The sequence below is a fragment of the Equus quagga genome, chromosome 19 (genome assembly GCF_021613505.1).
Source record: "Equus quagga isolate Etosha38 chromosome 19, UCLA_HA_Equagga_1.0, whole genome shotgun sequence".
NCBI lineage: Eukaryota > Metazoa > Chordata > Mammalia > Perissodactyla > Equidae > Equus > Equus quagga.
The window spans coordinates 716,221-731,844 of NC_060285.1; the positions used below are offsets into that span (position 1 = coordinate 716,221).

Below are 15,624 nucleotides of genomic sequence, written 5' to 3' on the forward strand. Positions count from 1 at the left end.
TCTTATCAATAGCTACTTTAAATGTCAGTGGACTAAATGCTCCAATCAAAAGGCATAGGGTGGCCGAGTGGATAAAAAAACAAGACCCATATATATGCTGCATACAAGAGACACACTTCAGACCTAAAAACACCCACAAACTGAAAGTGAAAGGATGGAAAAAGATACTCCATGCAAATGGCAATAAAAAGAAAGCTGGGGTAGCAATACTTATATCAGACAAAATAGACCTTAAAACGAAAATTGTAACAAGAGACAAAGAAGGGCACTACACAATGATAAAGGGAACAATCCAACAAGAGGATGTAACATTTAAACATCTACGCACCCAACATGGGAACACCTGAATATGTAAAGCAATTATTAAGACACGTAAAAGGAGAAATAGACAGTAACACAATCATAGTAGGGGACTTTAACACTCCACTTACTCCAATGGGTAGGTCATCCAAACAGAAGAGCAATAAGGAAACATCGGCCTTAAATTACACATTAGACCAGAAGGACTTAGTAAATATATACAGAACGTTCCATCCAAAACCCACAAATACACATTTTTTTGAAATGCAAGTGGAACATTCTCCAGGATAGATCCCATATTAGGCCACAAAACAAGTCTCAATAAATTTAAGAAGATTGAAATAATACCATCCATCTTTTCCGACCACAACAGGGTGAAACTAGAAATCAACTACAGGAAGAAAATTGGAAAAGCCACAAATATGTGGAGATTAAACAAAATGTTCCTGAACAACAATTGGGTCAACAAAGAAATTAAGGAGAAATAAAAACATACCTGGAGACAAATGAAAATATGACATGCCAAAATTTATGGGATACAGCAAAAGCAGTTCTAAGAGGAAAGTTTATAGCAATATAGGCCTACCTCAACAAACATGAAAAATCTCAAATAAGCTGTCTAGCACTGTACCTGAGGGAACTGGAAAAGGAACAAACAGGGCCCAACATCAGTAGAAGGAAGGTATTCCTTCTGTTCTACAGCTATTCCACTATTGGGTATTTATCCAAAGAACATAAAATCGCAAATGTGTAAAGATTCATGCACCCCTGTGTTCACTGCAGCATTATCCACAATAGCCAAGACTTGGAAGCAACCTAGGTGCCCATCAAAGGACGAATGGATAAAGAAGATGTGGTATATATGCACAAGGGAATACTACTCAGCTATAAAGAAGGATGAAATCTGGCCATTTGCAGATGGACCTTGAGGGTATTATGCTAAGCGAAATAAGTGAGAGGGAGAAAGTCAAATACAGGATGTCACTCATAAGTAGAAGATAAAACAACAACAAACAAACACATAGAGACAGAGATTGGATTGGTGGTTACCAGAGGGGAAGGGGGGAGGGAGGAGGGCGAAAGGGGTGATTAGGCTCATATATATGGTGGTGGACTGTAATTAGTCTTTGGGCGGTGCACATGATGTGATCTACACAGAAATTAAGATATAATGATGTACACCTGAAATTTATATAATGTTATAAACCAATGTGACCACAATCAAAATCAATTAATTAAAAAAATATGTTTAATGTATCATACATATAATGGATATAGATTCTGTAGTAGTCTATTGCTACATAACAGATTACTCCCAAACATAATGGCTTAAAACAACAAACACTTATTATCCCACAGTTTTTGAGGGTCAAGAATCTGAGAGGGGCTTAACTGTGTGATACTGGCTCCAAGTTTGTCATGAGGTCCAGTCAAGATGTTGGCCAAGGCAGCGTCATCTGAAGGCGTGGCTGAGGCCGAGGGGCCCACTCCCACGAGGGCGCACTCACACAGGCTGGACTGGAGGCCTGACTTCCTTGGCCTGAGGACCTCTCCACAGGGCTGCGTGAGTGGCCTCGGCGTGGCGGCAAGCTTCCTCCAGAATGTGTGATTCAGAGGACCAACCACTAGAGTCACAGTGTTTTGTGTGGCCTAGCCTAAGGAGTCACATACCGTCACGCCTGCCCTAGTCTGTTCGTCACACACGCCGATCCTGACACAACGTGGGGGCAACTACACTAGGGCGGGGGTCACTGGGGACACCTTGGAGCCTGACAACCACAGTGTCTGTCATCTGATTAAATTTCATTTCTGTTTATCCCATCCATTCCATCTTCCTTTTTCTCTTTTTTTTTTTTTTTTGAGGAAGATTAGCCCTGAGCTAACTGCTGCCAATTCTCCCCTTTTTGCTGAGGAAGACTGGTCCTGAGCTAACATCCGTGCCCATCTTCCTCTACTTTATATGTGGGACGCCTACCACAGCATGGCTTTTGCCAAGCGGTGCCATGTCCGCACCCCAGATCCGAACCGGGGAACCCTAGGCTGCCGAAGCGGAACGTGCGCACTTAACCGCTGTGCCACTGGGCCGGCCCCTTCCTTTTTCTCTTTATTCTTGCCTTATTTTTTTCTCATTTCAGTTTTCCATCTTCTAGTTTGGAGGTTATCCACTCTGTTTCTGGTATTTTGGTGGCTGCCTAGAAATTGCTAGTTACATACTGAAGTTATCAGAGTGTAAAGTTAGGAAAATCATGCTTTTACCCCACCCAGACAACACACTGACTCTCAAGCTCAGAAAGCTTGCCGTCCCCCCTCCCCTGACCTCCTGCTATTGTTGTCGTGCAGTTTTGTTCTGAATTTTTTAGCCCCCACTCAACATTATTATCCTCACTGCTTGTACAGCCAGTGGTTTCTCGATTTACCGCATACCCACATACATTCCTCTTGGCCCTTTGCCCCTCCCTGTGTCTCAGACTTTCCGTCTGGGCAGAAGGAGCCCAGCTTGATGGCCGTTTCCTCCCAGCACCTTGAAGGCGTCGTTCTGCTCTCCTGGCTTTCCCTGTAGCTCCCGGAGCATCAGCTGAGTCTATTGTCGCTTTCCAGAAGTGAGCCGTCTGTTTTATCTGCCTGCTCTTAAGACTGTTTAATGTGATGCGTCTGGTGTGATTTTATTGTATTTACTCAAACTGGGATGCTTTGGACTTTTTTAATCTGCACACTGGCGTCATTAGTCAATTATGAGAAGCTTCAGCCATTCTCTCTTAAATATTGCAGTCTGTCCTCTCTCTCCTTCCCTTTGGAACTCAGACGGGCTGTTTGCTAAACCTTCTCCTTCTCTCCCCACGTCCCCAACCTCCCATCTGTTTGTTTGGCTTATTTGGTTTCTTGTGCTGCATTCTGAAGACGTCTCCTTATCTGTCTTCATCAATGTCTGTCTTCTTGTTAGTGCTGTCGAGTGGATTCTGACTCCTGGCGACCCTGTGGACAGCAGAACGGAGCCCTGCCCAGTCTTCTATGCCAGCCTCTCACTTTCTGCTGCTCTGTCAGACAGCGCTCCGCTGACGTTCCTAGGGTTTTCATGGCCAGTTTTCTCAGAAGTGAGTGGTCAGGTCCTTCTTCCTAGTCTGCCTAGTCTGGAAGCTGCGCTGACACCCGTCCACCACAGCTGACCCTGCTGGTATTTGAAATCCCAGTGGCATAGCTTTCAGCATGACAGCAACTTGCAGCCGCCACAGTAGGACAGCCAACAGACGGTGGTGCGGTCCCTGAGCAGGAAATGAGCCCAGGCTTGGTGGCGAGAGCGTGGAGTCTTAACTACTGGACCCCCAGGGCTTATCAGTGTCTAGTACACTATGAATCCTGTCCACTGAAATTTTAATTTTAGTTATAGTTTCATTTTTTAGAAGTTCTTCTTTTCCTTTTTTTTTTTTTTGAGGAAGATTAGCCTTGAGCTAACATCTGCTGTCAGTCCTCCTCTTTTTGCTGAGGAAGACTGGCCCTGAGCTAGCATCTGTTCCCATCTTCCTCCAGTTTATATATGAAACACCTGCCACAGCATGGCTTGGCTGAGTGGTGCGTAGGTCTGCACCCAGGATCCGAACTGGTGAACCCTGGGCCGCTGAAGCGGAATGTGCAAACTTAACTGCTGCGTCACCAGGCGGGCCCCAGAAGTTCTAGTTTTTAATAAGGCGATTTGGTCATTCTTTATAGTTTCTTTCCCTTGCCTGTAATTGGTAAGTTGTACTTGAAATTGGATAGTTAGTGCATATACTGTATTTGACGATTCTCAGAGGCAAAGCCTTGGTGGCCCTGTGCTGCTGTACCTGCTGACACTTTCTCGTGTTTTATTGTAAACGGCTCATTTTCTTTAAGCAGTTAATTGAAGATTCTTTGCATTCCTTCCAGAATGCAGGCACATCCCTCAGAGAGTGGTCTTTGCCCCGCCAGTTGCCCAGGAGGCCCCTCAGGCATCACTTTAAATCCATGCCTGGTTGCTCCTGTGCCCCTCCCGCCCCAGCCCGGGGATAAGGATCTGGATGCACATCTGTTTGGGGCCGACTGGGGCTGGTGTCCTCTGGGCTCCCCCCCACACACTGCCCGGCGCCAGGAATGGACACAGTGCCTGGGGCCAGTGGGCCGGACGATGTGCTTTGGGTTCGTTCTTGCCCTGAGGGTATAGCCCTTTGGAGGAGCTGCTTTATTGAGGTGGTCTGTGCCCCTCGCCCCACGAGGCTTTGGAACCTCGAGCCCAGGTGGCCCTGGTTGGCAAACTCGAGGAGGAAGAGCCTCAGAGACCGTCCCCCCCGGGGCTCACCTTCCCCCGGCCTTGACCTGATCGTGCCTTGCTGTTTTGCCAGCTTTTCGTTGCTTTTAAGAAGAAGCTTTTTGTATTTTATGCCCCTGGTTTGCTGGTTTTCCCTGGAGGGTGGTCTGGATCCCAGACTCCCAATTCCTGAGCACACCCGCTCTCTTCAGGGCTGCCCCCACTCTGTGTGCACCCTGCACCTCCCCGTCTGGCCCGCTTCACCCTCAAGGTGCCTGGGTCATGGCTGTCCTGCTTCTCAGCCCCTCAGCCCCCAACGCCTAAACAGCCCCGGCCTCAGGGAAGTCCTTCGCGGGCATCTGTGCTCGGCCTGGCAGGCGCTCCCCGGCTCAGGCACCTCACCCCTCACTACAGATGCCTAGTCCTGCCCTCCTTGGCTTGGGGCTGGCCCAGCCTCCAGCCCCTCACTGGGCCCTGTTTATCCCTGGGTGCATCAGTGGGCGAAGGGCTGCCCCCAGAGCTGCCACCCTCAGCCACTGTGCCTGCTTACACCAAAGACATGGCCTCCCCACCCTGCACCCAGCACCCAAGCCCCAGCCTCCTGCCTCCTACACCCTCATGTGCCGTGCAGGCCCTGGCATGTCCTGTGGGCCAGGCTGGCCCCAGCTCCTCAGGGAGGCCCTGTTCCCAGGTTCTGGCTCAGCATCTGCTCCAGGCTCCAGGAAGCTGTGGGTTGTTTGGCATAGGTGCCGGGTGGCCCCGCTCCCACCCACCCCACCCAGACCCTACCCGGACCCGGGGGAGGAGTGACTCAGCCTAGGCAATTGGCAGTGGGTGGCTCTGGCAGGTGTGGTGTCCCAGCCTATGGTGCTCCTGGGCTGGGCCATTGCTGGCTGGGGAGTGCCCTGGCCCCGAGGCTGGGAAAGCCTGGGAGCTCCCATCCTCTACTGCCCACACAGGCTGCAGCATGCATACTGGCTGGCCTCCCGGGGCCTGGGCAGCCCCAGGGCTGACTCACAGGCCCCAGCACGGGGAAGCGGAGAAGGCTCGGCACAGGCCCACCCCACTCCGTGAGGAGGGCTGGCCAGAGACCAGCCTGGGGGTGGTCACGGAGCAAGAGCAGTGGCCAGAGGCCTGGAGGACAAGGACGGAGGCCTGTGGGGGAGCCTGGCCAGGCCCTGGTCTCTTGGAGGGACACACGATCCCACCACCTGCCTGCTGGCCTCACCCATCTTGGGGTGTCAGAGGTTCTGCGTGAAAATCTTCATGAAGCAGCAGCTTCCACGCAGGCAGTGGCCGCACAGATGGTGGCCTGGCAGTATACAGTGCCTGCCCACTCTCGCCTGTCATGGCCACTACTGGGCTACCCATCTGCAGACCCGCTGGACACAGCACCCTCCCTCGGCAAGGTCACCACGTCCTAGACCTGCAGGCCCGTGTCCTGGAGGGGCGAGCACTGAGCCCAGCCTGCCCGTGAAGTGGTCGGGTCCCCCAGGGTGCCAGTGCACTCCAGGAGGCCAGTGGGCAGAACACCCTTGCATGGGACCCGGGGCTCATCCATCAGCTCTTGGTGGAACCCTGGCCCTGATACTCCAGTTTCCCTACTGAGCTCCTACAGCTGCTGACCTGCTGGAGTTCTGGGTCGTGGTCCAGCACACTGGCAGTGGGCACAGGTAGCTGCAGCCTGACTCTCATCTCCTGGCATTCAGCCCCATGCCCATGGCCCATCTTGTTCCCGGCCCAGGGGGGCAGGGCCTCAGTTCCAGGGGTCTGAGCTCAGGCCAGCCGAGGCGGGTGCAGCTGGGTCCTCTGGGCATCGCCTGTGGTGAGGAAGGCCGGGGTGGTTTAAGGGCTAGGGGGGGAGCTGCATCAAGCAGCCCCTATTCAGGCACCAGGGGAGGCCCAGGGGAGGAGGCAGGCTGGCGGCCAGAGGGCTGGGTCCCTGCAGTCTGCTCCCACGCCTGAGCCCTGGAGACACGTGCCCCTGCGGGTCTGCAGGTGTCCTCCACTCTGGCCTCTTAAGCAGGGGCTGGGGCACGGTGCAGGGGTGCTGGGGGTGCTGCTGGCCCTGCTCCTGAGAGAGGGTGCCCAGGCTGGCTTTGGGGAGAAGCTCATGGGTGGTGATGGGGCTGTGGGCTCCAGGGAGCTTGAACTTGCTCATGATTCCCTACAGCAGGCCCTCTGCCTGCCTCCCCACAGGCAGAGGACCAGGGCCGCTGCCCCAGGACCACCTTCCACCCTGCTGGGACCACCCCTGGCCTCGGGGTTAGGGAGCAGGCAGAGAGGCATACAGGCAGATGAGCAGAGCAAAGGGGACCTCGCTAGTCCCCACAGCCTTCATCCAGAGACACGAGGCTCTTGGGAACCCACCTCTTGGCCTTGAGTGGAGGTCTGGGATTTCCTGAGAGCTAGGGAAAGAGGAGTGGGGTCTGTGCGGGAGTAGGTGGGCTTAGGAGCCAGCTGGGGCTGGACTTCCAGCTAGTTGCTGGCCTTGCAAGGGGTGAGGGCAGCCCTGAGGTGGGCATGCCCTGAGGTGGGTGTGCCCGAGGGAGCAATCTCCTCCCAGTGGGCATAGTCTCAGGGACTGTGAACGTGGTTGGAGACATGGTTTTGGGGCAACAGGCACGATCTCTGGGGTCAGTGGGGCTGATCTGGGGTGGTGAGTATGATTTCACGGACTGATGGATTCAGTCAGGGGGCCTCAGTGGGTGTGATCTGGGGCAGGTAGGGGAGGTATGAGCAGGTGGGAGGTCTGGCAGGCGTGGTCTCGTCGCTGGTGGGCATGGTCTGGGGCAGATGTGTGCGGTCTGGGCAGGTGGGCATGGTCTCAGGTATGGTGGGCGTGGTTTAGGCAGGTAGGCGAAGTCTGGAGAAGGTGGGGGTGGTGGGAGTGGTGGTTGTGGTCTCCTGGCTGGTGGGCGTGGTCTGGGCAGGTGGCGCGGCCTCCGCCGGTGGGCGTGGTCTCAGTGCCTCTCTCTCCCCAAGGGCTGCCAAGGGACCCCCCAGCTCCGTGCCTAGTGTGCTGCGGCTCGCTGCCGCCCGCCCGGCCCTGCAAGCGCTGCCGCTCCTTCTGCGTCGCCGTCCTGCAGGGCACCTGCTTCGTGCCCCTGGGCAGCGGGCCGGATGGCGGCCCGTGGACCCCGTGACCCGAGGACCAGGACGGCCCGAGGACAAGGATGGGAATGGACGCGCCCAGCCCCGCAGCGGCCGGAGCGTGGCTCGTTTCTTTGAAACCTACGGAGAGGAGCCTTGTATACAGAGCTACTGTAGCTAAACCGTGCCACCTGCACCATGCTATTTCTTGTGGAGCCCCGCCCCTCCCGGGGCCTGCACCCCTGACCGCATCCAGTGCCCACACCCCGTAGACCCGCTCCCCTCACCCCACCATCCGAATCCCTCACCCGGTCTCCCCCCCAGCCAGAGGAGGACGCCCGCCGTGGGCAGGCAAACACGAACATCGATGCCTCCTGGCGCCCGCTTCTCCCCAGCGTGCGCTGCCCCTGAGCCGTCCCTGCTAGAAGGCGCCCTGCTCACCCCCAGCGGGGGTCCCGGGCAAGGCATCATTACTCACTCGTTTCCCCGGCGGAAGTCTCGCTGTGCTGGTCCAGGTTCTGTGCAGCCAGGTGTCTCCTTCCAGCTTGGCAGGGGGTGGGGAATGCCCACCCTGGTCAGACACCCCAGACTCCACCGCAGCTGGACTTCTGGGCCCTCTGGCCATCAGTGGGCCACAAGAGCTATGGAGACCAGGGTGGGGGGAACCCCTGTGTCCTTTTGGGCTCAGGCTGGGGTGGCCCAGCCACCACAAGCCTGCATGGAGCAGGGGGGCCTGTGAGGGGTCACAAGGGCCAGTTTTTTGTGGACACTGGGAGGGTCTGTAGCCCCAGCTCTCAGGGATAAGACAGGAACCCCCCCGGGGACATCCCCATTACACTTGTCCCTCCTGTGAAGTTGTGTGGTTGGGTCTGCCATCCACTTCTGATCATCTGCGGCCCCTGGGCACTGGAATGTCAGGTTCAGGGCGCCAGGTATGTCACCTGGTCGGTGGGCCTGTCCTAGGGTGACCACAGAGAGGGGCCAGGGCATGGTGGAGCCACGGGGGTGTCTCCGGGCTGTGTGGGCCTCCTTTCTCCAAGGAAAGACCGTGCCCATGGGCTCATTCGGTACTGCACTTCCCACTTGTCACCTCAGTTATAAGAGAGGAAGTCACGGTGCTTGCTCCAGGCCTCAAGGCTGCCAGAGCGAGGCCACGTGCCCCCTACCTGGCCAGGAGGGCAGCTCCTGAGCCCGTGCGACATGAGCCCCTTTGGCAGCACATTTCTTTGAATCACCCCATCTGCCTGATCCAGAGGCCAAGGATGGTCTGAACCTGAGGGCAGACCGGGGAGAGCAGGAGGACCAGTGCTGGCCTTCCTGGGCCACCCCTCAGACACGCCAGCCTGCTGCCACTATGCTGCCCAGCGTGGAGGGGTGTCAGGCTCTCCCCTGGGCAGTGGCCACAGGCGAGCACTGCCGGGGAAGGCTCCATCCCGTTTGCTTTTCCTCCCTGGCAGCGTGGGACCGGGTGTCTAGAGCCCCGCAGTGACCACAGAAGTCCAGCCCACATGTGCTCTAGACCAGATGGGGGCAGACCTGAGGGCTGGCTGGGAGGGAGGGAGGCTGGGCAGTGGGCTCTGGAGCCTGGGCCGGGGTGGCAGGAGGGTTGGGTCCATGGTCGGGGGCGATGTCTGGGGTGGGTTCTATCCTCTGGGGCTGAAGTGCCCTCGGCACTTCCTGAGGCGGCTCCTCCCTCGGGCCCGAGTCCGCATCACGGAGCACTTGGGCTCCCATAAGGGCCCAAAAGGTGGCCAGGCAGCCAGTGGGGCTGTATCTGCACCAAGGGCCATTCCAGGGACCTGCCTGCCCAGGAGGCCTGACTTGGGGACAGTGCCACCCTGAGTCTGCCGCCCTCCACACTTGGGTGCCCTGTTGGGGTTCCAGGCAGATCCCCAGCGCTCCTCAGGCTCCCTATCCATACACCCCTCTCTGTGCTCCACACTCATGGGACAGTGTCCTCCTGGGCCAGAGGCGTTCACACCTGCCTGGCAGGTGCAGGAAGAGTGCTGGTCAGGGACTCTGGGCCTGCCCGGGGAGGGAGGTGCCCCAGGGGCCCCAGAGCCACACCTTGGTTCTCTCCTTCCCACTGCCCTTCCCCTGGCCAGGGCTGGAGACAGGCGGGAAGCATGAGCCTCAGCCTGGAAACTTCTCCTCCACATAGGACGATTCAAGTGAGAAAAAAGGAGCACGGAGTGACTTCCCGAGCAGGAGCCAGGCCCGAGTTACAGGCCACAGGGCTCCACGCTCGGGAGTGAGGGACAGCCATGAGAGGCCTCTGCAAACGAGGGAGCCTCTTGCATCTGGAGGGGGGATGGGGGCACCCAGGTCTTGAGGTGGAGTCCCAGATCCCATTCCAGGAGAGAGCTCTCCTGTGGGACTCAGGGCTCCCAGGTGCAGGCACCCAGGATGGTGCCTGCTCCTCTGTTAGCCCACTAAGCTCGAGGACCAGGGCCATTGGCCACCATCCCTCCTCCACCATTGAGGTGGGTGCCTGAGAGACAGGGGTACACCCAGGAGCCCTGGGGTATGCAGGGCAGTCAGCACTGCTGATCTATCAGGCCTGCAGCCAGCACTGCTGTAGCAGCTAGCCCCAGGAGAAACCCATTATCTGGGACCCCAAAGGCTCAGAGTTCCAAGATGCCTCCTTCGGCAGCCTAGAAACTCCAAGGGCATCTGGCCAGAGTCCAGCCTCCCAACTGGAGGGGGAGCCAGGGCGCGGGGGAGGGGGGGGCGGGGCGGGGAGGGGGATAGTTGTGGCGCTGTGGTTGCAGCCAGCCCACTTGGGCTGTGTTCCACCGAGAGGGGGCGTGTCCGCCCAGGAGCAAACTCAAGACTCTCGTCTTTGGGGCTGGAGCTGTAGGCTGAGAAAGCAGAGAGCAGCAGCTACGAGGCATCCTGCAAGCTCACCCAACACACACGGGCAGTCACTGTCAGGCCGGCCCGATGCTGACTGGGCAAGCAATGGCCTTCCTTTCCCTGACCTGGATTATTTACCGGGGCCTGGCCATCCCTCGGATTGCAGAATGTGGCCTCTCGTGTTCTCAGGTGAGTCTCTACCCCCTCCTAGGCTCTCATCTTGAGGGGCCTCGGTTCCTCTGCAGGTGGGCACCAGCCTGGCACCCTTGGCACACGATGAAAGCAACAGGTGAGGGGGTGCAGAGGCCCGGGGGCAGTGGGTGACAGGAGGACCTGGTAGCCTGGGGATCCCTGGCAGGCCCAGCCGGCCCCTGCAGCACTGCTCTGGGAATGTTTGCTGAGAGCCTGAGGGTCTCAGAGTGATCCATCCCTGAGCAGCCATGTGAGGGGGCAGCCTGAGAGCCCCCGTCACCCACGTTCCCTGAGCCGTGTTGCATCATCGGGACGCTGGGCTCCAGGCGGCAACTGGGTTTGTGTGGACACTGCCAAGGAAGTGCTGCGGGGAGCATGCTCATCCGGGCGGGAAGCAGCCGCGGGAACTTCTCAGGAGGGCAGGCTGACTCAGCCTAACCCCAGGGAGGCTCCAGCATCACCGACATAGTGTGCCGCGTCCACGAGGTGCGCCCAGTGCCGAGACTGGCCTAGGCTAGGGGGACACAGTCCAGAAGGTGTGTGGGGACAGTGGGGGACACAGCAGGGACACGGGCACAGAGGGAACACGGCAGGTGTCACAGGGATGGGGGGGTCTTACTGAGCACCTGCTGTGTGCACCGTTCCAGGTATGGGGACAGTGGGGAGAGAGATGCAGCCCTGACCTCAGGGACTCATGTTCTAGTGGGAAAAAATGCACAACGCAAGGTTTAGGTGGTGACAACTGCTGTGGAGAAGGCGAGAGAGCAGTGGGCAGCCAGGGCGAGAGCTGGTGTGTGCCTTTCAAGGGCAATGGCTGGGACCCCCATGGGACACTTGGGGACAGCTCCATGAGGCCTGGGAGTATGTCCAGCAGAGGGTCCAGGGAGCTCAGCGAGGGACAGAGGGGGCTCAGGGTGGCCAGAGTGCCTGGGGGCTCAGGTCAGAGTTGCAGGACCCACGGTGGGCGAGGAGATGCTCCCCCTCGCTGCTGGTGGGAACAGGTGGGTGCAGAGGAAACAGCGGGTCCAGGCAGGAGGGGCTGGCGGCCTGGACCTGCCCCACAGGAGAGATGGGGTACAGGAGGGGCTACTTTGGGGTGTGGTTTGGAGGTGGCGCTGTCAGGACTGGGGACAGTTGAGGGAAGGAGAAATCAAAGATGGATCTTTGAGCAGACTTTAGTGTCTGGGCTGACGGAGGACGCGTTTCCTGAGATGGGGGCCGGGGCAGGGCACGTTTTCAGGGAGGAAACTTGTGTTTGACATACGCGATTTGAGAAACCCATCAGACATGGAGACTGATGTTGGGGGCAGCTGGCATCCGAGTGGAGGCCAGGGTGGCCTGATCTGCAGTGAGTGGAGCCGTCACACGACAGGATGAAATGGGACCAGAGGGTCAGGCTGAGGACTGAGCCCCCAGGGCCCAGCTGTGAGGAAGAGAAAGGATCTTCCAAGAAGGGGAGGCAGGGGAAGGGGAGAGGAGGCTGGAGGAGGGACCAGCGCAAGAGGCGGGAGGGCAGGCGTTCACTGCCCGGGGCTGCTGCCCCCAGCAGGTGGCTGAGGCCCGGGCACCATTTTGGACTTCACAGAGCTCTAGCCACTTCGGTGCCCTGCTGGGCAGTGGGGTTAGGGGAGCGGAGGGACATTGGAGGTGGAGGTGTCCAGCTCAGGAGGAGAGGTATGAACTCGAGAGGACAGAGCAGGAAGCCCACCCATGGTGGGAGCAGCCACCGTGGGAGCTCAGGCAGGACCGGGGACACCAGGGGACACGCGTGCCCACTGGAGGTCGGTCCTGGGCCTTGGCCACTCTTTAGTGAAAAATCATCCTTGCTGACCAGACAGTGGGGGCTGGGGGGACGGCAACAGATGACCATAGCACCCCAGTGCTGAATGAGGTGATCAGGGGCGTCCCTGGAGTTGGCTGGTGGAGGTGACCTGGCCCTGGAGGAATCCCTGGGGACTCCACCCCCTGGGCCTCACCCTGGGACCCCCGCTGGCCCTTGGCCCCCTCCCACCACTAGGAAGCAGAGCCTGGGATGCTGGGTCCTTTCCTCGCTGGAGCTCAGGCCCGGGGGGGAGATGTGGAGTGGAAGGCGGGGACCCAGACCCCACCCCAAAGATGCACCTCAGGGTCCCGCCCCACAGACACCCCCATGCCCCCGGGAAGCCCCGAGAAGCCCGCTGGAAACCCCCGGGGGAGGGGCACTTCTCCATCCCTGCCCTGCCCCGCCGGGCCCCAGGGCGCTGGCCGGCCAGCCTCCCCTCCATGCTCCAGACAGCAGGGTCCCTGGGCGGCGTTGCCCTCAGCTGTTCTGTGACCTCGACCTTTGCCCCTGCCACACCATCTCCTGCATCCCTGAGGGGAGAGGGGATCTGGGCCCTGAAGGGTATACCTCCAGACCACATCCACCCGCATTTCCCAGACACCCGCGGGCACAGCTCCAGCCTGTATGGGCATCAGGCACAGAGAGAGAAGGTGGTCCCCAGTGGCCAGGACACAGGCATGCCCTTCAACCTCTGGAGCTTCCGAGAGCCCCCACCAGGGCCTTTTTCCTTCCTTGAGGTCTTGGGTGGGGGGTAGGGCTCGGGCAGGTAGGACTGAGGTTGCCAAGGGGGCGTCTGAGCACCTGGGGCTGTAGGAGGGAGTGAGGGGGGCCACTGCCCCCTCTTTAGCCAGGCCCTGCTGCTGCTTAGCCTTGCTGGGTCACCTCAGTGCTCTGCTGTCTCCTGTGCGCTGGATGGGGCCGTCCACTCCTGCCCACCTCCCATCCGCTGCTCAGCCATGTTCTGGAGGGGTACCCAAGTGGGCTCAGCCCCTTTGTCCGGGCAGAGCCCTCTTGCCGCCCCTGGATCAGGCCCCCGGGGCAGGTGGTTGAGGCTGTGCACCTCACCGGGGGGCCGTGGGCAGGCTGGGAGGGTCCAGGTGCTGGTCCAGTCCCCTCAGCGGGTTTTGTGGTAGCCTGAGATTGAGGACGGGGACATGTCAGCCGTCTCTAGGAAGATATCGTGTGGTCGGAAGACAGGGACGTGACAATAGGCTGAGAATTAAGAGTGGAGAGGCTGAATGCAATGAGGAACAGAAAATGGACATTAGGGAAAGATGAGTGAGCTCCCGACAAAGTCTGGAGTTCAGCTAACGGGAAGGCACGGTGCTGGTCTCCTGGCTTTTACAAATGCACTGTATTACATAAGATATTGGCATTGGGGGACGCTGTCTTTGCATCATTTCTGTGAATCTAAGATTACTCCTAACTAAAGTTTATTTAGAAAGGGGGTGGAGTGGGAGATGGAACCACCAGTCGTGGCTGCTCCACAAATTCAAGGAATGGACCTGACTTCTAGTCGCCCTCTCCCCACCTGTGCTACCAGCAGGAGGCCCAGGGTCTCCATCTGGGGGCCCCCAGTCACAGCTTCTTGGGACCCTAGAGGATCAAGTCTGCCCTGGGAGGGAGGAGAGCCTCGGCCTGCTGTTGCTCTTTGCTGCCACGTGGTGCCGCTGTTGAGCACGGGCCGCTGCAGCCCTGTGTCCCGGGACAGTGACCGCAGGCTGGTCTGGATTCCGGCAGCTAGTTCGGTCTCTGGGCTTCCAGAGCCGCAGTCTTTGGCCTCCTTCTCCCAAGCGCAGCTGTGGAGCCCCATGTCCCACCCACTAAAGCGGGGTCCACAGGCATGGCCTCGAGCCCCTTCCCCTACAGGCCCCTGTCTGAGCCCAGAGCACCCGTCCTGGGCCGAGTCCCCTTCTTTGGGGGCTCCCTCCGTCGGGCAGGGTGTAGGGGTTGGGGGTGAGAATCAGCTCCGAGTTGGGCCTGGAAAGGCAGCTTGCACAGATCCCCGTTGGCTCACACCCCACGTAAGTCACCCTCTCAGTGGGGTCTCCCCTGACCACCCCCGAGCAGGTTTACAGCCCCCACTGTCCCCACCCCTCTGTCACTCTCCCACGTCACTTCCCAGCATCCAACATAAAACATAGCTCACCGATGTCTTAGGGTCGCGGTGTCTCCCATCTCAGAATGCAGGCTCCTCGGAGGCAGGGACCTCTTTTTTCTCTTTTATTCGTGAACTCAGCACCCAGCCGGTGCCAGCACGCGGGAGGCCTCAGCCAAGGTTCCCCTGACGAAGACCAGGTCGGGGCGGGCCTGCGGGGGCTTTGAATGCCAGCAGCAGAAGTGGGGCATGTAGTCAGGGGGGGAGGGGGTCTGAAGGTCCACAGGGGCCGGGTCACACCGTTTACTGAGTGGCCACTGCATGTGGGGCATCAGGCCGGGTGTTCTCAGGGTGAGCACCCCTGGGCACACAGGAGGAACCAGGAGATGCAGCGCCCCCAGGTCCCAGAGGCAGTAAAAGGCAGGACGGGGGCCACGTGACAGGTCTGGGTGCAGGCGGTGGGACAAGAGGTGACCAAGCTGACCTCTCACTCCCTCTCCTTCTGTCCGCAGGGCTTCACCTGCAGGAGCCACATGAACTGTGAGTACATCCCAGGCAGAGGGGACATGCTGCCCTCCCAGTCCTCAGGCCATCAGGCCCCCAGGGTCACCTTGGCCTCCCCAGGGGCCAGGTCTGTTCTGTAGCTGGGGTCTCCCTCCGCAGTAGGGACAGCCGACACTGCCCTGGCCTCCCCCACCCCCTCACAGAGCAGAGCCCCCGACGTCCCTGTCCAGGGCCTGGTGCATGTGGGCAAGGCCCCAGCTCGGGCCGGAAGTTGTGCGCTCCTGTTTGTTGGACGACCCCACCTTGCTTTCTGAAGTGGCCACACCTGTTTACATTCTTGCCAGCGATATGTGGAAACCGCCATTTCCTCTTATCAAACTTTTTCATTTTTGCCCAATGTAAGATGACGCCTCGTTTTAAAAATAGCTTTATTGTCTTTGTAAACACTTCTATGTTTATTAAAAGGAATAAGTGATACGAAATATCTAAGAAGGAATGTTA

General features: G+C 58.4%; 1 protein-coding gene across 4 annotated transcripts in view; it reads left to right on the top strand.

Moving 5' to 3' along the window:
- The first annotated feature begins 10,485 nt into the window (after positions 1-10,485).
- IL17REL (interleukin 17 receptor E like) overlaps positions 10,486-15,624 on the top strand; it is a 31,196-nt gene continuing 26,057 nt past the window's right edge. For 3 of the 4 annotated variants that reach the window (XR_006886221.1, XM_046646769.1, XM_046646770.1), the window contains exons 1-2: positions 10,486-10,696; positions 15,132-15,159. Coding sequence is in view for 3 of the 4 variants with exons in the window: in XM_046646769.1 (XP_046502725.1) it covers positions 10,595-10,696; positions 15,132-15,159 (130 nt within the window). In the remaining variant the exon portion in view is untranslated. Of the gene's footprint in view, positions 10,697-11,185; positions 11,236-15,131; positions 15,160-15,624 lie in introns of those variants that run through there. The other variant, XM_046646771.1, reaches the window with a different exon arrangement.